The following is a 23477-nucleotide window of genomic DNA, read 5'->3' on the forward strand; positions in this document are numbered from 1 at the left end:
TTGGGGGCGGGGAAGGGCAGAGAGAGAGGGAGGAAGAGAATCCCAAGCAGGCTCTGCACCAACGCGGGGCTCGAACTCACGAACTGTGAGATCATGACCCGAGGCGAAGTCAAGAGTCGGACGCTGAACTGACTGAGCCCCCAGGTGCCCCCAAAAATCATTTTATTTATTTTTATTTTTTTTAACCTTTATTTATTTTTGAGACAGAGAGAGACAGAGCATGAACGGGGGAGGGTCAGAGAGAGGGAGACACAGAATCAGAAACAGGCTCCAGGCTCTGAGCTGTCAGCACAGAGCCCAACGCGGGGCTCGAACTCACAGACCGCAAGATCACGACCTGAGCCGAAGTCAGACGCTTAACCGACTGAGCCACCCAGGCGCCCCCCAAAAGATCATTTTAAATGTGCCTTTAGGGGGGGTTCTGAGCAACCCCACTTTGGCTCGACCCTCCTAAGAAAGAGCACAGACTTTGCGCTCGGACAGCGGCGGGGCTCCAAGTCCTGCCCCGGCCCCGGAGCTGACTCAGGCTGTAACCTCCCAGAGCTGAAAGGCGCTGGTGACGGCCGCCAGGCCAGTGGAGATGCGGAACAGTCCCCACCCAGGCCGAGCCGGGGACCGTCCTGGGGGTGGCTGGAAAGCGGCCAGAGCGGCAACTGTCCAAATCCTGGAAACTCGCAAACCGTGCAGATCAGGAATCTTGTTTCCTGAAAGCCGGCGGGTAAGCGTTTGCCAGAAAGCCCAGGGTACCGTCACGGTCACGGGCAGCCGGGCAGACGCAGCACACCGGGGTGGCTATTTTTACCGCCAGGCTGTTTGTTTCAGCGAGAAGGGTCAGGTCAACAAAATGGTTGGTCGGCTGCCCGCCCCGGCCCCCCGTTGTGAGCGGTCGTGGGCGCCCCTGGTGACTGTCCCCGTGCTGGCAGGGACCCGGCCCTGCCGGGACGGCCAGCGGGGCCCAGGGCCCAGAGCAGCAGGCTCCTGGCCTCCCCACAGAAGCTGGCCGGCAGCCCCAGGCTTGGCCACAGTGTCCTCCAGCGTCCGTCCCACGGGAAGCTCGCCGGGGGTGTCTCGGGGTGGGAACCAGCGTCCTCGCTTTTCTGGGGCCCCTGGCCAGGCTGCCACAGCTGGGAATGCTCGCTCGGATAGGCTGGTGTGCGGGGACCCCACGGCCGCCCCAGCCACACTGCCCAGCCTGCCCCCGGGCTTGACCCCCCACGACCGGTCGGTCCTCGGCGGGGCCTCGCAGGAAGCGATCGTGCCCCCTGGAAGCGTCGGGACCAGCTTCCCTGGAAGGGGGTGGGCTGCCTGCCGTGCGGGCGCCAGGGCCTCCCCCACCCGAGGGCTGAGCAGGAAGGGGAAGTGTGGTCTGGCTGGGGCTCACTGCTCCGGGGTGGGCGGGAAGCCTGTGGGCGAGGAAGGCCTCTCCCTAGCTGTGCCTGAGCCACCACACTCGGGCCCCTGCTGTCCCCTCAGCCGCTCACAGATGGACACGCTCGCCACCCAGGTAAGCATCTGGGCTTGGGGCACCCGAGCGGCCGCCTGGCGAGGGCTGGGGTTGCAGCTCAGTCTGAGGCTGGGCTCGGAGGGTCCCCTCTGCCCCTCACGGGCTGGGGGACCTCAGATCCCTGCGCCCGTCTGCGCCTCCCTTTCCCGGGGGTATGTTGGGGCGGGGGAACCTGCCTATCGGGTTGAAATGACACCCGGACGGGGACAGAGACGCCTAAACGGTACACAGGTGGTTCCCCCTCTCTGGATTCTGACGGCGACTTTCGGTGCCTGATAAGCGACAAGACCCGAATGGGTCTGCGTCGGGGATGGGGTGGGCGAGGGGGCGACAAGGCGGATCTCAGGCTGCATCTTGGGACTCGGCAGGAAAAACCTAGAACTCCCGCAGCCTTGGCATCTCTGTGCCCGTGTCTCTCGTGTCCAGCGATCTGTAAGGCATCCTATGTGTTCCCGTGGCGGTCGCGGGTCGAGCTCGGCTGCGCCCCGGGGTCAGATCCCCATCTGGCGAACGGCCGCTGCCCGCTGGGAAATGACCTCCGAGGCCTCCCCGTGGTATTTCCAGTTCTATCTTGTCTCGCATCACTGGTCCTGAGAACCACTCCCGCGCCCTGAGCGCGGTAAGGACAAGGCCTGGGGCTTCCTGTTTTGTTTTTAGTTGTTTTTTGTTTTATCTTTATTTATTTTTGAGGGAGAGAGAGAGAGAGCAGGGGAGGAACAGAGAGAGAGGGAGACACAGAAGCCGAAGCAGGCTCCGGGCTCCGAGCCGTCAGCACGGAGCCCGACGCGGGGCCCGAACTCACAGACCGTGAGATTGTGACCTGAGCCGAAGTCGGACGCTTCACCGACTGAGCCCCCCAGGCGCCCCACTTCTTGTTACACTTTAGGGCCCTTCCCTCCACCCCTCCTGCCCTCAAAAAACTGGAAAACTCCAGAGAAATAGGGGAACAATGGCCCCACATTCCGCCACTTGGGAAAAGCCGTGGCAGAGACTCGCGTCTGGCCCTCTAGTTTTTTTCCCAGGCGTGGACACTGTGAAACATTACCGTTGTCTCGTTTTGACGTGAACACAAGGTAGAGAGGAAATTCGGGCCTCGCTGCCATCACCCCCACCCACTGACCACACCAGTGCCGTTGCCAGACAGCCACCAGGTGACAGGGCTCCGGGGGGCCCCCCCACACTCTCAGAACCAAACAAGCAAGAAAGCCAGCAGGGGCGCGAGACAATTTGGTTGGACCCAAGGAAGGACTTCTGGGTTGCAGACGTCCGGGGATAACTCGGGAAGCCTGAGTACTCCGCAATTCCGGAAGGTTCTGCGGAAGTCAGACACAACACATAGAACGCCGCGGAGACGCCCGAAAAGCCACCTGTTCAGGAAGGGGAGCAGAGCTCTTGAAAGACGTGATGCGTGAGGTCTGGAAAACGTGTTCCGCTCACGCTTCACAGGGAGGCTGGGTGGCAGAGGTGAAAAGGAGTCTTTCCCTCGGTACAGAACCGAGATGGGGTCTCTGTGCTCTGTCCCGGCAGACTCCGGCCACACGCGCGGGCGACCTGCGCACAGGTGGCTGGCTGGGGTGTCCGCACGGGCTGCGTGTGGCTTTTCTGGCGAAGGGGGGTGCCCCGAAGCTCCCCCCAGGCTGCTTTTCACGGGGTTTTCTCCCCACTGCTTGACTGCTTCATCCGAGCCCATCGAGGGGCCCTTGTGCAATTTTCTCCCAGTCCCACGCTGCCTGTTCCCTGCTTATTTGCGCCAAAGCCAACATAGTTCTGCATTTAAATTTTACTTCCTTTGGATTACTGGTGAGGCTGGATTCCTAGAAATGATATTACGGAATCAGAGGAGATGTCTGTGTGTTGTCACGGTTTGCTCCCCCGCACAAACCTTTTTTTTTTTTTTTGAGAGAGAGAGAGAGAGACTGAGAGTGGGAACCAGGGAGGGGCAGAGAGAGAGAAGGGGACAGAGAATCCCAAGCAGGCTTCATGCTCCGCGCAGAGCCCAACGTGGGGCTCGATCCCACGACCGTGAGACCATGACCTGAGCTGAAATCAAGAGTCGGATGCTTCACCGACTGAGCCACCCGGTGCCCCTTCACCATTTTTAATTTTTGCTTGCATATAGACGTAGTTTTTTTTTTTAATTTTTTTTTAATGTTTGTTTTTGAGAGAGACAGAATGTGCATGGGGGAGGAGGAGAGAGAGGGGGAGACACAGAACCTAAAGCTGTCAGCACAGAGCCCAATGCGGGGCTCGAACCCACAAACCTGAGATCATGACCTGAGCCGAAGTCGGAGGCTTAAGGGACTGAGCCACCCAGGCGCCCCAGGTGTAGTTTCTAAGTCCGGGCAGAAAGATATGTCAGTGGAGCGACCCACTATGATGGGTGAGAACGAATGAACAGGGTCGAGTCCTGTTACGAAACCCGCGGGACACGAGCCCGGCCCAAGGGCTGCACGGCTCATTCTTTCTCGAAATTGTTTAATGAGGTATAATTAACACCAGGGAAACGTGTCTGTCTTAGATGCACAGTCAACACGTTGGGCAACAGTCTACACCTTGCCTCTTTCATTTCCTGCGTCCAGGACTCATCATCTGTACTGTCCTGGGCATTGGGAATCCGCGCTTTACGTTGCTGAATGGGGTCTCACCGCGCGAACATCCCAGCCTGTTTTCCCATTCCTCTGTCGAATTCCGTTCCGTCGGTACACGGTTTTACTTGTCTTGGGCTGGGGTCAGTGCGTATGACACGACACCCCCAGGTGCTAAGAATCCGAGCGTGAGCGGGGCAGGAGGGAGAAGAATTAAAAGCAAGGGGGAAGAAGGCTGAAGTTAATTTTAATAACACATTGCACTGAACCCAACACATCAAAAAATCCTTCCCGCACGTAATCCATATAAACGTTTATTAATGAGATCTTTTATGTTCTTCCTTCTACACTAAGCATTTTTCTTTTTATGTTTATTTATTTATTTTGGAAGAGAGAGAGCAGGGGAGGGGCAGAGAGGGGGGAGGGATGGGGAATCCCAAGCAGCCTCCACGTTGTCAGCACAGAGCCCGACGTGGGGCTTGATCTCATGCTCTATGAGATCATGAGCTGGGCCATATCAAGAGTCGAACGTCCAACCCACTGAGTCACCCAGGCGCCCCCACACTGAGTCTTTGAGACCCAGCAGGTGCGCCACAGCCTCGTGGTCTCGGGCAGGGCTGGCCTCGGCCAAGGGGATTAGCCTGGAAGCCCTAACTCCAGGCAGCGAGCAAGGGGCGGGGCCCCATCCTCCCGCAGAGCTGCTGCGACCTGCCTCCTCCCACGGAAACTTCCCCGAAGCCTCTCCAGCCTCCTCGAACCCCATCCCTCCGCCCCCCCCCCCCACACACACGTTCTCCCCGCCTTTTGGGACTCATGACTACTTCAGATCATTCCTTTCTCGTGAGAAAAAGTTGAGTTTTTCAATCACGCAGGACTTGACCAGTAGCGTGGGTCTTGAAAGAAACACAGGGGCCTCACACCCAATACTTTTTTCACAAGCGAGGCTGGATTAGGGGCGAAAATGCTGGAGCTCCTCAGGGGTCAGAGAGACGTTTCGGGAGACGTGTCCTGCGTGTGGATGTATGCATGGCTGTCGTGTCGTAAGCTATTTCTTACGCTACAGAATTTGGTTAAAAAAAAAAAAAAAAAACCACACAAAAAAAAAAACAACCCAGGAAAAAGCGAGTGTGGAATCAAGCCAGTCTCCAGAATTCCCAGTGGGGGTTGGACTGGGACTTCTGTCGCCGACTCCCTGGAAATGCCTTTTGGGGAAGTGAGAGCCGGGGCCGGGTGGGTGCCTGGGCTCAGTGCCTCCCCCGCGGCGAGGGCGAGGATGTGCGTCATGGGAGGAAGGCAGAGACACCCGCGCGCAGGCGGGCAGGGTCTCGGCTTCCCGGGCCAGCGCCCGATGCCCGCGGCCGGTGGCGAGGCCAGGCCGGGCCAGGCGGCTGGACGGTTAGGAGGCAGACCCCAAACCGCCCTCCCGCCTGCATCATCGGAGGCGGAGCGCACCTGTAGGGCCGGGAGAGAGGCGGCAGTCACGTTCATCCGCTCGCAGACCCGCACGGAGCGCCTACTGTGTTCCAGGTGACGGAGACAGTGGCAGAGAGATGGGCCCCGCTCTGGGTGGCGGAGCTGACTCGCCAGTGTGGACCGCCGGGAACAAACGTCCGGTAACCCGCCGGAGTCACGGACGTGGGCTCACGCACGGGTCTGCCTTCCCCGCCCCCCCGCCCCTGCCCAGCACCCAGCCGCGGTCGAGGCCACCTTTCCTCGGCCTCAGTGTCCCAGCTTCTCTTTCCTTCTGGGTTTTCATCATTCTGATGGTGGAGCACCTCCCCCCCCCCCCACACACACACTTAAGCTGTTATCAGTTTCGGAGGTCACAGTGTGAATGAGATTCAGAGTCTGTCCTGAGGGCAGGATGACTAAGGAGAAAGGGGAAGAGGGAGCAAAGGGCACTGAGATGGGTGGGGAGGTGCCTAGCAGGAGGAGGAAGCCTGGATAAGACGGTCTTTGTTCCTAAATCGCATTCGGTTATATCCTCTGAGGACTCCGGACAAGATCCTAGGATGCCCCTGCTCTGGCCAATGCCTGAGGGAATTCAAGAAAGGAACCCAGTGCCCTGAGGACCCGAGGCAGTCATTCACACCCTAGTAAAAATCAGTTTCTCTTCCTCAGAGTCTGGCACACCCAGGCAAATGAGTTTGAATGGAGAGGAAGTGGGGAGAGCGGGGAACTTGGCAGAGAAGTGACTTGCCGATGATGGAATTTGGGGCATCACGGGAAGCATCTCGGGCATTTGGGTCGGGGGCTTTTTTGGTGCCTTTCCGTCTCCCTCCAGTGCCGCTACCGCCTCTGACTGTGGGGCTTCCTCACCTGCCCCAGCTGGGGGGGCTCTGCCAACTGGCCCGACGGACGTCCCACCCGGAGGCTGAGCCCCCCCCCGCCCCCCCCCGCACCGGAGCGCTTGTTAAAAATGCTGATCCCGAGTCCGACACTGGACCTACAGATCAGAACTGGGGGCAGAGAAGGGGCCCGGGACTGGCATCTGTGCTTTCACACAGTTCCCAGAGCCCCCGTTTGGGGGTCGCGAGTTAGGGTCCTGGAGTCCCAAAGACCTGGGTTTGGTTTCTGGTCTTCCCGCTCACTGGCTCAGTTGCGATCTCTGAGCTCCCATGGTCTTATCTGTAAACTGGGGTGGTAACCACAAGCCGCCGTGCAGGGGAGTAAATGAGAGGGGCGCGTAGGGCACCGGGTAGCACACGGTGAGGGTGACTTTTCTGAGACGCGTTTTCCTGCCGCGGTTGTAATTACGCCGAACAGGGCACGGCTGAAGGCTGAGGTCTTGCCACTGCTGGAAGCTCTTGAACGAGGGTTCCGCTTTCAGTTCTGTTATGAAAAGAAACATTTACCAGCTCGGCGGCAGCCTCGTGGGGTAAAATGACCACGCGACCTGGCGTCAGACTGCCCTGAGCTGAAATCCTACGTCAGTCCCTTGCTGGCTGTGTTACCTTGAGCAAATCGCTTAACCTCTCCGAGTCCTAGTTGTTCACCTGCAAACGAAGCGTGATAACTAACACCACCCACTCGGGGAAGGTCATCATCAGGATTAAGAGATAACGTGTAGGGGCGCCTGGGTGGCGCAGTCGGTTAAGCGTCCGACTTCAGCCAGGTCACGATCTCGCGGTCCGGGAGTTTGAGCCCCGCGTCGGGCTCTGGGCTGACGGCTCGGAGCCTGGAGCCTGTTTCCGATTCTGTGTCTCCCTCTCTCTCTGCCCCTCCCCGTTCATGCTCTGTCTCTCTCTGTCCCAAAAATAAATAAACGTTGAAAAAAAAAATTAAAAAAAAAAAAAAAAAAGAGATAACGTGTAGATCACCGGTTCTCAACCTCGGCCCGCCTTGTATTAGACTCATCTGGAAATTTTTATTACAACAAAGAAACCAACCCCCCAAGGGCCAGGCCCCACAGGCCCCGCAGGCCAGTTACATCGGAGTCTCTGACGCGGGGCAGACAGACAGCTGGGGTCGTCTGGGTCGTCCTCGTCTGCGTGCAGGAGGAGGCGGGGGAGGAGCTCAGAGGGAGACGTGGCTACGGAGGAACCACCCCGCGGGGTTCGGAGACGGAGGAAGGGGCCACGAGCCAGGAGCACGAGTGGCCTCTCGAAGCCCACAGAACCAGGAAGCGGCACGTCCCGGGGGTGGACACAGCCTTGCCCACGCTTGGATTTCTAGCTCCGTGATGGTGGCGTCGGGGACTCGTGACAGGCCCCGCACTCCTGCTGTTGTATGCCCCTGTGCTCCTGCCCCCGCCCGGGGGGCTCCCCTCTTGCCCCAGTGGGGGGGCGGCCACCCCAAAGACGCTTTAGTCCAATTCCAAAACTTTTAAGTTACTTTCGATTGCTGAGCACAGTGGGTAGAACGTGGCTCATTGCAAAGCTTCGGTTTCTGACTCAAAGTCGCTCACTTTGCCCCAGTGGGAGTGAGTGGAGGAAGGGGTGGGGGCCGCCTCCGCACCCCTGCGCCCCACCCTGCGCCGAGGACAGCCAGACAGACGTTTCTCCACGGGGAGTCTCCCACCAGTGGCCTTTCCTGCTGAGGTACTTTGCGGTTTTGGGTGGAGACTCCACGCCCGGCCCGAGAGGTCCCTTGAGAGGCCCCGCAGCGTCTGCGGGCTGATGGCCGACGCCCTGGGCCCCGCGCTTCAGCTCCGGGGAGGCCTGCGCCCCACGGTCCCGTCCGGGCGGCCGACACAGGTGGCCTTCAGCTCCCACACTTTGCGGGGCGTGAGCTCGGTCCCGCCGGCCACCTGCACCCGCTCCCCGCGGGCTGGATCCCCGCCGTCGCTGCCCAGAGCCCGTCCGTGTCCCCTCTCGGGCAGCACCACGGCCACTGAGCCGGCCTGGGGCCCAGAGGACACCCAGCGGGGACAGGACGGGGTTCTCTCGGGACACTTCTCACTCAGCCGCCCTGTCCCAGAAAGACAAGCTCGTCTGGGTTCTGCGGAGAAGGCGTCTCAGAGCAGTGCCGTTTGTCTGGCCCTGGGCTGTGGGGGAACTTGGGACTCTTATTCCCACTTGTGGGCCCCGGTCCTTCATCCTGGGGAGTCCCGTGGCCCCCACCGTCTCACCACCATGGCTGTGCTCCTTAAAGGAAGGCGTCCCGAACCCCGCTGGGCCTGTCCCCGATGACTCAGGGCATCGTACGGACACCGGCAAGGAAGGACTGGCACCTAGAGGGAGAGCATTCAGCCTCTTTCCTGCCGGGTGACCTTGGGCAGGCCGCTCAAGGACGCAGTTAGCGGACAGATGAAAGCGGAACACATTCCAAACATCTGCTGGCAAGGCGCCCGGGGGGCTCAGTCGGTTGAGCACCCGACTTCGGCTCAGGCATAATCTTCTGGTTCGTGGGTTCGAGCCCCACGTCGGGCTCTGTGCTGACGGCTCGGAGCCTGGAGCTGCTTCGGATTCTGGGTCTCCCTCTCTCTCTGCCCCTCCCCTGCTCGCACTCTGTCTCTCTGTCCTTCAAAAATAAATAAACATTAAAACAAAAAAAAAAAAAAAAGGAAGAAACATCGGCTAGCAAAGCAAAGCCATGCCACACGTTTGTAAGAACAGAACTGCAAGATACGCATCCACTGCGTGGTTCTCAAAAGTGACCCAGGCTTCACTTTTCTGACATCATCCTTCTTCCCTGCTTCTCCAGGGAACTGAGGAGAAGGAAACTTCTTTGAACTTGAAATCGGAGGAGTAGCTTTTCATGGGAGCTACGCTAGACAGTTAATTGACTGGGTTGTGTGTGTGGTTTTTTTTTTTTCATTTTTATTAAAGTAAATACACAGGTTTTTTTTTTTTTTTTAATATTTACTTTCTGGGGAGAGGGCAAGCAGGGGAGGGGCAGAGAGAGGGGGACCGAGGATCTGAAGTGGGCTCTGTGCTGACAGGCTGACGGCAGAGAACCCGACGTGCGCCTCGAACTCCTGAACCGAGAGCCAAAGTCGGACACTCAACCAACTGAGCCACCCCGGCGTCCCAGTAAATACACGTAGTTTTAAAAATCAAAAAAGAAAATAATAATCAAGTAAAAAAATAAAAATCAAGTGATTCGGCGGATTCACGGCAGAAAATTGCAGCCCCCCCGTCTCCCCACGTCCATCCTCCCACCCCGTTGTGCTCTCGGATGCAACAGCTTTGAACTCTTGTGCCCTGGTGTTCACTTTTATAGCCCTAAAGAGTATGTTTAGTTGCTTTTTGGAGAAATCCTTCAAGATTAAGAAAAAAGAAAAGGTAGAAAATACGGAGGACAAACTGGACAAAAGAACCAGGAGATGCACGTTTGAGTATGAGAAGAGAGAATGAGAAAATGGGGGAGAATATTCTATCCGCTCCTCCATCTGCCTGTCCATCCTTCCTTCCTTCCTCCCTTCTTACTCCCTGCATCCTTGCTTCCTTCCTTCCTTCCTTCCGTCCTTCCTTCCTTCCTCCTTCCTCCTTCCTTCCTCCCTTCTTCCTTCCTTCCTTCCTTCCTTCCTTCCTTCCTCCTTCCTCCCTTCTTACTCCCTGCATCCTTGCTTCCTTCCTTCCTCCCTTCTTCCTTCCTTCCTTCCTTCCTCCTTCCTTCTTCTTTCCTCCTTCCTTCCTCCCTTCTTACTCCCTTCATCCATCCTTCCTTCCTTCCTTCCTTCCTTCCTTCCTTCCTTCCACCCCCAGAGCTAAAGAAGGTCAGGTTCCAATTACGTGTATCAAACAAAGAGTCCACCCTCAGACATGTGGCATTCTCTGAAGTCTGGTGCCCTATGACCTCACCGGGCCCTGCGAGACCACATTTCACAGGGTCCTCCTGAGAGCCAAGCCTCCAGTCTCCACGCTTTCCCTTTCCCCCCTCTTCGCGTGCCTCTGTTGCTCTCTTCTGTGCATCCTGAAAAGGTGACCTGCAGCACAGCCTCTGCTGAGTGCACACCTGGGGTGGGCTACCTGGCCGGCCGACACGTGTGTCTTTGAAGAGAGAATCCCCAGCACATCTATCACCGTGGATAAGTGACGCCGAGCGGAGAGTTGAGCCCAAAAGCTGCAGAATGACGCGTGCACAAGTTACACACGCTTGGTTTTGCGCCATGTAACCTGATGAATAGCCAAAAACGTGTTCGATCAAGCCAACCTTCACCAAAGAAACGAAGCTTGGAACTGAAAATCCAAATTATAATAGAACAATGTAATAAATGAGGACACTCTGCCAGTAATACAAACACGTGTTTAAATAGCAAGCCAACGGGCACCTGGGTGGCTCAGTCGGTTCAACATATGACTTCGGCTCAGGTCATGATCTCACGGTTCGTGGGTTCGGGCCCCACGTCGGGCTCCGTGCTGACGGCTCGGAGCCTGGAGCCTGCTTTGGATTCTGTGTCTCCCTCTCTCTCTGCCCCTCCCCTGTTCATGCTCTGTCTCTGTCTCTCAAAAATGAATAAACAATAAAAATTGTTTTAATTATAAATAAATAACTAGGGGCGCCTGGGTGGCGCAGTCGGTTAAGCGTCCGACTTCAGCCAGGTCACAATCTCGTGGTCCACAAGTTCGAGCCCCGCGTCAGGCTCTGAGCTGATGGCTCAGGGCCTGGAGCCTGTTTCCGATTCTGTGTCTCCCTCTCTCTCTGCCCCTCCTCCGTTCATGCTCTGTCTCTCTCTGTCCCCCCAAAAAATAAATAAACGTTGAAAAAAAATTAAAATAAATAAATAAATAAATAAATAAATAAATAAATAATAAATAGTCAGCCAAGTCCGATGGTTTTGTAGGAACAATGGCCTTAGCAGCCCTAACCTTGTCCCTGTTCCTCTGCCTGGGTCCCTGTTTACATCGTTACTACTGACGTCACTCAAAAGCACAAATTGGAAAGGGCTGTACATGGAAATACACGCGTGAGTTTCCACTGGCTAAGTGATGGCACAGGAAGCTGATTCTCACACACCCAGAATATGCCAGGTCTCAAGGATCACGGTTTACTTCAGTAGCCAAACGAACAGGCAAAGCGCCCACGCTCTGCATGCGGGGAGCCCCGCTCCTCCCGCAAAGCCCCTGCATTCCTGGAGGCTCCTCCGACGAGTCCATCCCACAATCGCCTGGGGCCTGGCACCTGCTGTCTGTCCTACTTGTCTGTACGTCATCCCTGGTTGGGAAACCACAGCGCACATGTCATTAGTCCCCAGGCTCTGCTCTTAGAAGCTTTTATTGTGCAATTGAGTTTCCAACACGGTACAGGCAACAGCTTCAGACTGAACATCAGTCACAACTGTCCCACGGAGCTACTAGACATCCTCCCACGGGGACTTTCTAACAAGCCTCACGCTTTCTGCACTCTTACCGTTGGCTTTTTTTCCCTCTCTTTCTTCCCCAGCGTCACTGAGGTATAATTGACTTAATAACACCGTGGAAGTTCAAAATGCACAACGTGGTGACTGCATACACTCGTATATGGTAAAACTTTGGTTTGAGAGCATAATTCATTCTGGAAACACGCTTGTAATCGTAGGAACTGTGTATCAAAGCAAATTTCCCCATGAGAAAGAACGGAGGGGCACCTGAGGGGCTCAGCCGGTTAAACGTCTGACTTCAGCTCAGGTCAAGATCTCGCGGTTTGTGAGTTCGAGCCCTGCATCAGGCTCTGTGCTGATGGCTCAGAGCCTGGAGCCTGCTTCGGATTCTGGGTCTCCGTCTCCCTCTACCCCTCCCCCGCTCGCAGTCTGTCTCTCTTTCAAAAATAAATAAACATTAAAAAACAATTTTTAAAAGCGTATTAGAAACGTTAGCTCATCTTGTGGAATGCTCGCAGAACAAGGTACTCGCAATCCAAGGTTTCACTGTATCGCGAAACGCCCGCCACCACAGCCAACGTCACTCTTTTCTGTCTTGAGAACACTTAAGATCTGCTCCTGCCAGACTTCTCTGCTTGCTTCCCGAGCTGGCCAGCTTCCAGCCCCCAAATTCCTGTTACTTTTCCCCATGGACTAACTTTGCATTCACCTTCCCCCTTCTGACCCGCGCCTCCCTCGGAGAACCCATCAAGGTATATTTCTAACCATCCCCCGCCCCCCCACCCCCCCACCCCCCGTGCCAAAAACAGCAGGGGTTTAAGTCTGTGCTGCCCCCTGGATATAAAAGTGATGCAATTAGTTATTGCTTTCAATGGCGTTACTCCCCTGCCCGTTTGACGACCGAAGACAGAGCGATGTGTCGGCCTCCTCCATACATCTCTGATCTCCGTGCACGTGGCTCCCCTGGGGAGTGGCAGACGGGTCACTCCCGTGCCACACATGAGGACACACGGAGTTCGGAGGAGATTAAGGGCCTCGCCTGAGGGCTCCCAGTTGCTGATGGGCAGGGTTCGTCTAAGCCATCACCTGCCTGACCCCTAAGCAGAGGTATCCCCAAAACGTGGTAGACAATGCCCCCCCCCCAGACGCCCCGTTCACGTCTCATATTCCTCTGTCTCTGTTCTTCTCAGGGTCCCATCGCGATGGATTGGTTGAGGGACAATTTCTGGGTCATCCTAGCTGTGGCCATCCTCACTGTGTCCGTGAGCCTGGCCCTCATCCTGTACTGTGCCTGTAGACAGCTGTTTAGACAAGGTAATGGCGGTCTCACCTGGGCAGGTGGAGGGCGGGGAGGGCTGGGGTGGTCATCTGGGCATTAGGGCTTCTTCAGGGCAGAAAGCGTAGTTCTGGGCCTGAAGAGGCTGAATTTTGGATTAAGAATCGTGTATTCTGGGTCTGAGCCTAGCCCTGCCACTAACTTGCATGTCTGGGCCTCGGTTTCCCCATCTGCATGGCAAAGGGAGGGAGGCTAACTAATCTTCAGGAACTCTTGGGGCCCCCGGGGTGTGGGTGAGGGCAGAACCTGTGAGAAGCCACACACTGCTCCACGGCTTTCTCTCTCCATCGTGGCCCTGCTCTCACCTTCGGGACTCAGAAGACAGCACGAGTCCAGAGGATGTCACAGGCTGTCTCAGCTCCAAGCACATCGAGTGGTACGCGTGTTGTATACACCGGATACGCACAGCCTTTTCTGGGTCAATCATTCCCCAACGAAGCAGTTTTCTAAAAAAAAAAACAAAAAAAGACTTTTGAGGCATGAAACATGGGCTCGGTCCACGATGGACACGCCGGCCACCACCATTGCCTTCTCTAAGGTCAGACTCTGAATCTCCCAGAACAACAGCTGCCTTGGCCCCAGGTTCTTGGCACCCTCCACCTTCGTGGAGGCTTTCCACTAACTTAACATCATCTCCAAGGGGGTTTCCACTTTGCCGTCCATCTCCCATCGTCCCTGTGACCCAGGGACGGTGAATGCACCAATCCCCCAGGGCAGTGTGGGCAGGCCACCCTCAGCCACCAAGGCACTGACCTGCCACGGCGTCTGGGACAGCCTCAGAACCCTGCTCGCCGGTCGCCGAAAGGTCCGGGCTCCACAAGGAGTGAGACCTTGTCATCCTCATCCATCTGTTTGAGAGATAAGAAAGTTAAGGTTCAGAGAGAGGAAGAGGCTTGACTGAGGCCTCACAGGACTTGGTGCCTGAGTTGGGACCAGAACTTAGGTCCACTGGGCTTCCTGTCCAATGTTCTCTGCCCTCAACATTTGATGGTAAGCAGCTGTTTTTGTGTTGTTTTATAGATTTAAAAAATTTTTTCTTTAATGTTTATTTTGGAGAGAGAGAGAGAATGAACGAGTGGGGTAGGGCAGAGAGAGAGGGAGACATAGAACCCGAAGCAGGCTCCAGGCTCTGAGCTGTCAGCACAGAGCCCGACCCGGGACTTGAACTCCTGAACCCTGAGATCACGACCTGAGCCAAAGTCGAATGTTTACTTGATTGACCCACTCAGGCGCCCCTTTTTGTGGTGGTGGGTTTTTTGTTTTGTTTTGTTTTTTTAACACAAAGAGTATATTCTGCCTCCTATAGTCCTCTGTCCATCTGCCTTCTTGAAATGTTGGACACAGACAAAGTAGGACCCTGAACAAAACCTGGCCCGTTCTCTTGGACCTTAAGCCACCACTATCACCACGCAGGTTAAAAAATGAACAGTGACGTGTTCGTCTGGCACGGCCCGGTTGCAAACTGCTTCCCCGGTCTCCCTCTCGCTTCCTCCCAAGCACACAGTTGGTTACCCGTCCCAGGGATGTTTCTGAAAGCCAGGGGTGCACGAGGTGACGAGGAGACGAGCAGGGAGGGCCCCGGGCCGGGCGGCCTGGGCAAGGGCTTGTGGTCAGAAGGCCCGCGTCCAAGCCAGTCTCCACCGCCCGCCAGCCCTGTGCCCCCAAGTCTGTTTCTCGCCGGTGGTTCCTCCCCCACCTGCCCTGCACACGCCCGATGTCTCCGGACTTGTAACAGTCACACCTTCTGCTGATTCTTCCCAGATGATCATTAATGCCTATTTGGTCCCTTAGGCAAGAGGTGGGATGTTGCCAAGCCCTTGGGAAGAGGGCAAAGTGACGAAGAGAAAACGTATGAGTAAGTACAGCCCCCCCCCCCCCCCCCCCCCGCCCCACGCAAGATGCAGCTTTGAGAGCCGCCTGGTCACGTGCGCCCGTGCACCTGCGCGTCTCTTTGGGGGAGGAGCCCACTGCACCTGCGCAGCTTGTCTGCCAATGCCCCGCCCTCTGGGGAGGGGTCTGGAGCTTTGGGGCTGCAGGGCACCTCCCGGGGCTCTGCTCTCCCGGTTGTCTTTGTCTGGTCTAGTTTGGTAGAGGTCACAGGTCAGGCTGTGTGTGCTGGGCCCACCCCTCGCGGTTAGGTCTACCCTTTCTTTTCTTTCTTTCCTTCCTTCCTTTTCTTTGTCTTTCTTCCTCTTTCTCTCCCCCTTCCCTCCTTCCTTTCTTCTATTTCTTTCTCTTCTTCTCTCCCTCTCTCTCTCTCTCTCCCTCCCCCCTTCCCTCCTTCTTTTTCTTTCTCTCAAGATTTTAAGTAATCTCTGCACCCGGGGTGGGACTCCAACTCACAACCCTGAGATCAAGAGCTGTAGGCTCCACCAGCTGAGCCAGCCAGGCACCCCTACCCTCCTTCCCTTTCGATGGCCCACCAGTGAGGTCCTCTCGAGGCTGTGTGCCTAACGAAACTATGCCATTGGCCTTACTTTTGCATTTTGTGATCTGTTTGGAGCTTTTACGATTGCTGTGTCGGGAGTCCCCAAGATCGCCTTTAGGCTTGACGATTCACGAGAAGCGCTCACAGGACCCGGGAAAGCTACAACGGTCATGGTTACGGGTTATTACCGTAGAAGGGTACAGAGTCAACTCTGCAAAGGGAAAGCACATACCAGGGTGGAGCCCCAGGGGCAACCAAGCGGAAGCTTCCAGGAAGGAGTCTTCTGCTGGTGCACCGTGCTTCATTCTCCCAGCATGGATGTGCGGCACCACATGCAAAGCATCGCCAGAGAGAGTCACCGAGGGTTTTTCCTGGGGGGTCAGTCACACAGGCAACAGAGCGCCCACACGACCCGCTTTAGCTACTCAATCCCCAGGCCCTTTCAGAGGCCAAGCTGATATACCGCATGACCTGGGGCCCCAGGCAAACACAAGCAGGCATTCACCAGCAGTCACCTCCCAGGCCCAGGTATACACAGACACTACCATCAGGAAAGATAATCCGAGGGCTGAGAGGTTAAGGGCCGGGTGCTGCTCAAGGTCCAGTCCTTTCTTTGGAATGTAATGCGGTGTCTGAAACAAAAGCTGTGCGTTTCTTTTTTTCTTTTTTTTTAATGTTTATTTATTTTTGAGCAAGTGGGGGAGGAGCAGAGAGAGGGGGAGACACAGAATCCGAAGCAGGCTCCAGGCTCTGAGCTGTCAGCGCAGAGACTGATGTAGGGCTCGATCCCATCAACTATGAGATCATGACCTGAGCTGAAGTCGAATGCTTAACTGACCGAGCCACCCAGGCGCCCCCAAATGTGTACTTTCCTAGAGTGACTTTTGTTGTGGATCCAGCAAATAATAGACCTCTTCCCTACCGATTCTGACCCCCTTGAGGAGTAAGACAAATGTGTCACGCAGGTAAGTAACAAAATATTGCCTTTAATGAGAATAAACCCAGCGTGGCACAATGGGGCTCTTATCCACCGGCAATGGCATTTGCTAGTTCAAAACCAGGCAAACTTTCCGATGCAGGGCGCAGCCTGGAGAACCTCAGGTCACCCGTGGGGGGCAGCCCCTTTCTCTGAACAGCACAGACTCGAGCACAGTGTGTGTTTTCTGCAGTCAGGCTGGCTCTGGAGGAGCCAGTGGGAGAAGAAGGTTCTTCCCAAAAGCAGGTCAACTTCCCTCCTCTCCTGGGAGCAGCCACGAGGGGTGGACAGAGGCCACTAATGGAGCTCTTGCCACACAGACCCTTGTCCACGTATCCCAACAGGCTTATGCACCCCCAGGGGCGCTCAACCACATACAGGGGGCCAAAACTTGGCTGAGAACAATCTCTTCCAGTTTGGAGGTCAGAGCACATGGAGGGAATCGTGGGTCTAGGCCAAGAGGCTCCCCCGTGGTCTCTCTTTGTTGGACCTTCTTACCAAAGTATGATACGAATGCAGAAAGGTGTACAAAGTCAAGCAGGGCTCAGTGAATTTCCACAAACTGGACAGACCCAGGTGGCCAGTGCCCAGATCAAGAAACAGAATCACCAGTTCCTCAGTGACTTATATCCCCTTCCAGCCACCATACCCCAAAGATAGCCACTCTCAGAAATAGGAAAGGCTAGTTTTTTCTTGTTTTTATGCTTTCTAGAAATGGAATCAGCCAGGGGTGCCTGGCTGGCTCAGTTGGTTAAGCATCTGACTCTCGGTTTTGGCTCAGGTCACGATCTCGTGGTTGGTGAGTTCAGGTCCCGCATCGGGCTCTGCACTGACAGTGAGGAATCTGCTTGGGATTCTCTCTCTCTCCCTCTCTCTCTCTCTGCCCCTCCCCTGCTCACGCGGACTCTGTCTCTCTCAAAATAAATAAATAAACTTAAAAAAAATTTAAGCAATAGAATCAGCCAGCACACGTTATCTAGGGTTTGGCTCCTGTTGGTCAACGTTTCTGTGCACGTCATTGTGCGTGGTTGCAGACGGTTCGTCCTCATGAATTTATCCACTCCGCGGCTGATGCGCATTTGGGTAGGGTCCAGCTTGGGGTTCACGCTGCCACGAACGTTCTCGTGTGTGTCATCTGGTGGCCACATGCAGGCATCTCAGCAGGATGCACCGAACACGCAGTCACGCGCTGTGTGCGTCCCCGTGTGTGCCGTTAGTGTCAGGAACACGCATGTCTTGCAAATGAAAACACACCTGCTACTTACCTCCCCCCACCCCTGCCCTCTCCAGCTCCGGGGATTCCAGGAGGATGCGCTCTAAGCGAAGTCCCTTCCTTCCCTCAAATCCAGTTGTTCCCGGGGCTGGAGGAAACAGTTTCTTTACAAACGGGTACAACACCTAGAGAAGGACAGAGTGCCTCCAGCTTTTCGGAATGAAGGTTTCAATGTTCATCTGTTTTCTGATGTTTTCCTTTCGTAGGCTGACGGACACGCTCAAAACCACACCCTGACTCCTCCTCTTTCTGTCTTGCCAGGAATGTTCTTAATGAATCACCAGTTCAGTTACCCCCTCTGCCGCCCAGGGGTTTGCTCTTCCCAGAACACACCCGTAAGTATCTGCTGCTGGTGACATTCAGGGCAGGGTAACAAATTCATCTAAATGTCTTAGCTCAGGGGCGCCTGGGTGGCTCAGTCGGTTAAGGGCCCGACTTCGGCTCAGATCACAATCTCGCGGTTCGTGGGTTCGAGCCCTGCGTCGGGCTCTGGGCTGACAGCTCAGAGCCTGGAGCCTGCTTCCGATTCTGTGTCTCCCTCTCTCTCTACCTCTCCCCTGCTTATGCTCTGTCTCTGTCTCTCAAAAAAATAAATAAGAAATGTTTAAAAAAAAATTGAAAGAGACAAATCAATTAAAAAGGGGGCAGAGCAAATAGCAAAGCTCCTGATGGTCAAGGTGTACGTTCATATTCAAATCCCAGCTCGGAGCACGAGTAAGAAGGAACTTGGGGGGTGTCACCAGGACTCCCCCACTTTGCATCAGAAAATCCCTGCCTGGTTCGCTTGACCGGAATGTTCTTCCTCGAGCTGCCCATGTGGTGGTGTCCTTTATCCTCCCCACTGCCACGCGGCCACTGCCGTCCGCCCTCTCTAAAGTGAGCCCGCTAACTTTCCTTTCGAAACGTGAAGGCAGTTACCCAACCTCGCCTTACTTACCTGCTGCTCGTGTGTTTAAGATCTCTCTCCTGCCCTGGAACAGAAACTCCGGGAAACAGGAGCCTCTCGTCTTCCTCACCATGGTTTACTGGCCACTAAGAACGGTGCCTGGAGGTTAGGAGACAATTCAGGTCTTGACCGAATGGACACATAATAGCTTACATGTATGGGGCAGCCCCCGTGTGTCCGGGCCCGTGTGACGCACTTCACGGGCACGATCTCCTGTCGGCCTCTCCACAGCACTACGAGGCAGGCACATTCATTATTCCCCTTTGACAGATGGGGACACTGAGACACACAGAAGTTCAGTGTCTCGCCCAAGGCGACACAGCGAGTGACTGCTGGAGCCTGGATGTGAACGTGGGTCTCGCTGCAGGGCCGTGCAGGGAATGACGGCGGTCTTCTTCTCAGGTCCTCTTGGGAAAGACAGAGTCGCGGCAGAGGCCGCGGCGACCCCATCTGAGGGTCTGAGGTCTAGCTGCTGTTTCGTCTTCCTTCCCGCGGCCACCTTGGGGCTTTTGCTACGTGTTCCCTCTTCACTCATTCTACCTTTTGCAAACCCCGCTGTCCCCTTCCTTCTGAGCAGAGACTCGTGCCCGAGCAATCATGGAATGTTCTGGAAAAATGTGCCAAAAAGGAAATAAGCTTCGTATCACTTCCTCGTGAGAATGAGGGTCCCCCATGACCGTGCTCATTCGGGGACTGGCTCGGGTCAGCGTGCCGTCTGCACTTCTGCTTTGCGTTTTCTGTGTCGTGCGGGCTCAGGCAGGGGGACGTGGGAGCCAGGGCGTCTGACTGCCGTCTGCCATTCACCCACTCGGCTGATCCTGAGACGGTGTCCTGTCTGTACAACAGTGTCCCCCATCAAATGGGGAGCTGGTCCAGCAGGAAGTAGCCAGACCACCCAAGCCCGTGAAAATCATGCTGAGTCACTGAGTCAAAAATACATACGGGGGCACCTGCGTGGTTCAGCCAGTTGAGCGTCCGACTCCTGGTTTCGGCTCAGGTCATGATCTCACGGTTTCGTGAGTTCAAGCCCCGCGTACGGCTTTGCACTGGCAGCACGGAGCCTGCTTGGGATTCTCTGTCCCTCCCCAACTTGCACTGTCTTTGTCTTTTTATATATATATGAAAACACACAGCAGCTTGGCCTGCAAGGACCTTTTCGTGTGCTCTAGTCCCACAGGACACCCCGAGCCAGCCGCTGGCCACATACTCGCTGGTCAATAAGGTCAGAAATAAGACCCTCTCCATCCCGAGCTACATCGAGCCTCTAGATGATTATGATGATGTCGAAATCCCCGCAAAAATGGAGAAGCGTCACTTCTGAAACACCTGTTTCTCCTTTCCGGCGAGCTGAGGAGGGTTCACGCGGAGGATTGTACGCCAATCGAGAACGAAAGCCCCTCGGTAACGGGATCCTCAGAGCCGGCGGTAATGTGGCGCAGCTGTGTAAAATAAACATTTCCTGAGGCTTCGACGGAGAGGCATCAGCGGCCACATGACCTCCCAGAAGAAAGGGGCCGCAGCTCTGCCCTGGAGACCTGGAGCGGTCAGGCCTCCAGCTACTGTTGAGGGGTGCCCCTGGGGTTCCGTGGCTCCCACTCGTGACAAACCACCCTGTTCTTGACCCCCCCACACCCGCCTCCCCTTCTCTTGTTCGGTTCTAAGCGATCCCAGCTCTTGGTGTTGGACTCTGCAGAACACCCAGGCTCTCATCCCCGGCTGGGCCCCATGGGCCCACCCAGCTGCCACACCCAGGGCCGTGGGTGGGAGATCCGACCGAGTGCTCCGGCTGAGTGCTCCCGTGTGCAGGTTACTACATCACACCCGGCAGGCTCTTCAAGGGTGAGTGGTGCTTTCTGTTCTTGAGAACTGTCCCCACCTACACACACACACCCCCCAGCGCCCCCCTCCCCCCCCCCCCGTGATGTGGGCCGGGCGGACCGCGGAGGTTCAGATGCTCACCCAGATTTGTGCTTCCCGGTAACGTGTCACGGTCCACAAAGTCACATGCGGCCTTCTGGACCCAAGTGCGTAAGTTACACGTAGCGGTATCGTTTTGCAGTGTGTGTGAATGCGGAGCGGGGGCGGGGGGAATCACAGGGAACGGGAAACAGAGGGACGATTAAATGGCAGATTCGAGATGATGGTTCGAGGGCTTCATGCCCCCCCATCTTACGCTCATGACTGCTTCCTCCCCTGCGTACATTCCCTGCATACGGCCCCGAGATCACCGCCCCCAGAACCCCTCAGCGTTGCGGCGCTGCTGACGAGAGGCAGGGTAGAGGACCACGGTCCTGTTCAACAAGTGCCCTGGTCCCCAGGGCCCGAGTCAGCTTGGAGGCTCCGGAAACTGGCGCCGATCTGCTGGAGCCCCAGGACTGGAAGCTTCCTAAGCAGACTGGAGATGCTGGTTTCCCAGCAACCCCTGGGAAACCCGGCAACGAGCAGACTCGCAGGGAGAGCGCCGTGAACCGCAGAAAGGCCCGGAGTGACCCTGGGACCGAGCTCCTTTGCAAGAGATGGACGGCGGGCACCTGGTGCGCTCAAGCTTACCGCCTCAACCGCTGCTGGACCAGTGGGGACATGTGCTTCCTCCGGGCTCCGTCTTTCTGGATTCCACGAGGACGTCCAGCTTCCTGTGTTACCACCACCTTATAGTAGGCCGGGGGTTCCCTAACTGCGGCCGTGTGGAACTCTGGGACTCCGTGAGCCAGAGAGGACTCTTTCCTCCAAGTTCTAGGGGGAAAAAAAAAGCCCACGCACAGAAGTGTTTCACTTGTGTGGCTTCCTCTTCTAAATTTTCTGAAAACCACCCACATCTATGACGAGAGTTAAAAGCAGATACTAGACATGTCTTCCTGAGGCCCTTCCCGTCCCGGGACGCCTGGGGCTCAGCGTCCCTCTATTCTGACAGCTTCAGATGGCAGGCTCCAGCTGAGCCTTCTCCTCAGTCCCAGGCTGGCTGCCCCCAGGACACCCCCGCATGACCTCCCGACAGGCCCTCAAGGTCAACACACCCCAGAAGGAACTGATGGCCCACCTCCCCCCCCACACACCCACCACTGGTGTCTCACTCTCCGGTCCCCTTTCTGCACAGCTTTCTAAAGGGAACATCTAACCACTCATTCTCTTGTTTAAATCTCTTCTTCACCCATTGCCCTCAGAAAAACACCAAACTCCTTAACTTGGGTTACGAGATGTGTCCACTTCCCCTTACAACTTCCACTCCGTCCAAATGTTTGCTCCTCGGGCCATCTGAAATGACCTGGTCTGTGGTAACCTTCCCTCTGCCTAGAACATCTCTCCCCACCTTTTCCCCCTTCCCGTCTCTGCTCAGAGTCTTTCCTCAGCACCCAAAACTTGAGTGTGGTGCCCTCTTTGAGGCTCTCTTCTCACAGCAGGAGCGCCCTGGGATAACCTGTGTATCTATCCTCTTCCCCCACCTCAGACCGAGAGCAACATGGGGACAGGGACTGGGGTCTCTCTTTCCCCCAGGGTTTTCTCTGTTCCTAGCACAGCACCCAGGTGCTTCGTGGATGCTCGACCTGAGCCAAAGTCAGCTGCTCAACTGAGCCCCCCGGCCACCCCTTTTCCATCCTTCTAATTTGGGGCTCCCCTGGGGTGGAACTTGCCTGGCTCACGGCTATACTCCCAATACCCAGCACAAGCTCTGGCACACAGTGGGCCCTTACTAAATGTGTACTGGGCATCGCACATTACTAGAAAGCCCACCAGTCGGTTTGACAAAAGCAAGCAGTTTTTCTCTGAGCACGTATGATTAGGTTGAGAGTTTATCCTAGGCATGGGTAATAAAGACATATTTTTGCCAGTCTGGTTAAAAAAGATGTTAGCAGTTTGGATGATAGCATTAAATACAGTAAGATTCGGCAAGGCCTTTTTGTGTATTCTAGTCCCACAGGAAACCCCAGGTCAGCCATCCGCTATATACGGACAGATAAATAAAGGAAGAAATCAGAAGACAGTGTTCATCCTGAGCATATGGAGTCTGAAGATCACCATTCTGAAACTCCTGTGCTCTGCCCTCTGAACTTCTCTGAGAGCTGATGGTGTGTTCCTATCAGAAATGGGTAGATTATAGCTCTCTTTGAAACAGTCAAGCTGATCTTTATGATACAAATAGGATTGTTTTCAGGAAATGCTCTGGTGTTACAGTAACACATTTTACAAATCATTTGTATCAGTTAGTATGGTTAGACGGCAAGGCACAAACTGTACAATAATGAGGAATATGTCACCACACACAAGAAGTCTAGAGGTAAGCGCTCCAGGATTCAGCAGGTCTAAGACTCAGGAGCACCGGGTGACTCTTCTTTGATTCTCTTAGTGTTACTACTCATGCTGACAAGGTAGCTGCCATAGCTCCAAGCATCACATCCTCACATGCTAACATTTGAAGTTAGGAGAAAAAGGGACATTTCCTCCCACGTAGCTCTTTTTACTGGAGAGAGAATCTTTCCTAGAACCGCCAGACGACTTTCCCTAACGTCTTACTGGCCTGGATTGGTGCACGTGCCCAGCTAGGGGAACGGCTGGGGAGTGAACACTGGGCATTTTCAGCCTCCCAAGCTGGAAGTGGGCTTGGCCATCCAAGAAAAAGGAGGCAAGAGCCGCTGGATAGGCAATCTCCCCGGGGCCAGCTCACATTCACAAATAACGCTGTTGACTAT

General features: G+C 55.6%; 1 protein-coding gene and 1 long non-coding RNA gene across 2 annotated transcripts; one reads left to right on the forward strand and one right to left on the reverse strand.

The window, feature by feature from the left end:
* The first annotated feature begins 1402 nt into the window (after positions 1-1402).
* LOC122484804 (SLP adaptor and CSK interacting membrane protein) lies at positions 1403-22771 on the forward strand. Its single transcript, XM_043582764.1, has 5 exons — positions 1403-1504; positions 13024-13147; positions 14961-15024; positions 18108-18181; positions 19962-22771. The coding sequence occupies exons 1-5, from the start codon at positions 1484-1486 to the stop codon at positions 20111-20113; spliced, it is 435 nt and encodes a 144-aa protein (XP_043438699.1). The 5' UTR covers positions 1403-1483; the 3' UTR covers positions 20114-22771.
* Positions 4390-14223, reverse strand: LOC122484805. The gene is made up of 3 exons (XR_006297715.1): positions 13923-14223; positions 13475-13615; positions 4390-6921 (listed from the first exon to the last, which is right to left on the reverse strand). It is a non-coding gene; the product is annotated as an uncharacterized LOC122484805 (long non-coding RNA).
* Positions 22772-23477: the final 706 nt, after the last annotated feature.

This window comes from Prionailurus bengalensis, chromosome E1 (genome assembly GCF_016509475.1).
Source record: "Prionailurus bengalensis isolate Pbe53 chromosome E1, Fcat_Pben_1.1_paternal_pri, whole genome shotgun sequence".
NCBI classification, from domain to species: domain Eukaryota; kingdom Metazoa; phylum Chordata; class Mammalia; order Carnivora; family Felidae; genus Prionailurus; species Prionailurus bengalensis.

What these genes read in the sequence shown, in the direction of transcription:
- LOC122484804 (XM_043582764.1), top strand. Translation starts at nt 1,484, where the DNA reads ATGGACACGCTCGCCACCCAG. An exon ending in TGGACACGCTCGCCACCCAG is followed by an intron (nt 1,505 to 13,023) that starts GTAAGCATCTGG and finishes TGTTCTTCTCAG; the next exon opens with GGTCCCATCGCGATGGATTG. An exon ending in GCTCTTCCCAGAACACACCC is followed by an intron (nt 18,182 to 19,961) that starts GTAAGTATCTGC and finishes CGTGTGCTCTAG; the next exon opens with TCCCACAGGACACCCCGAGC.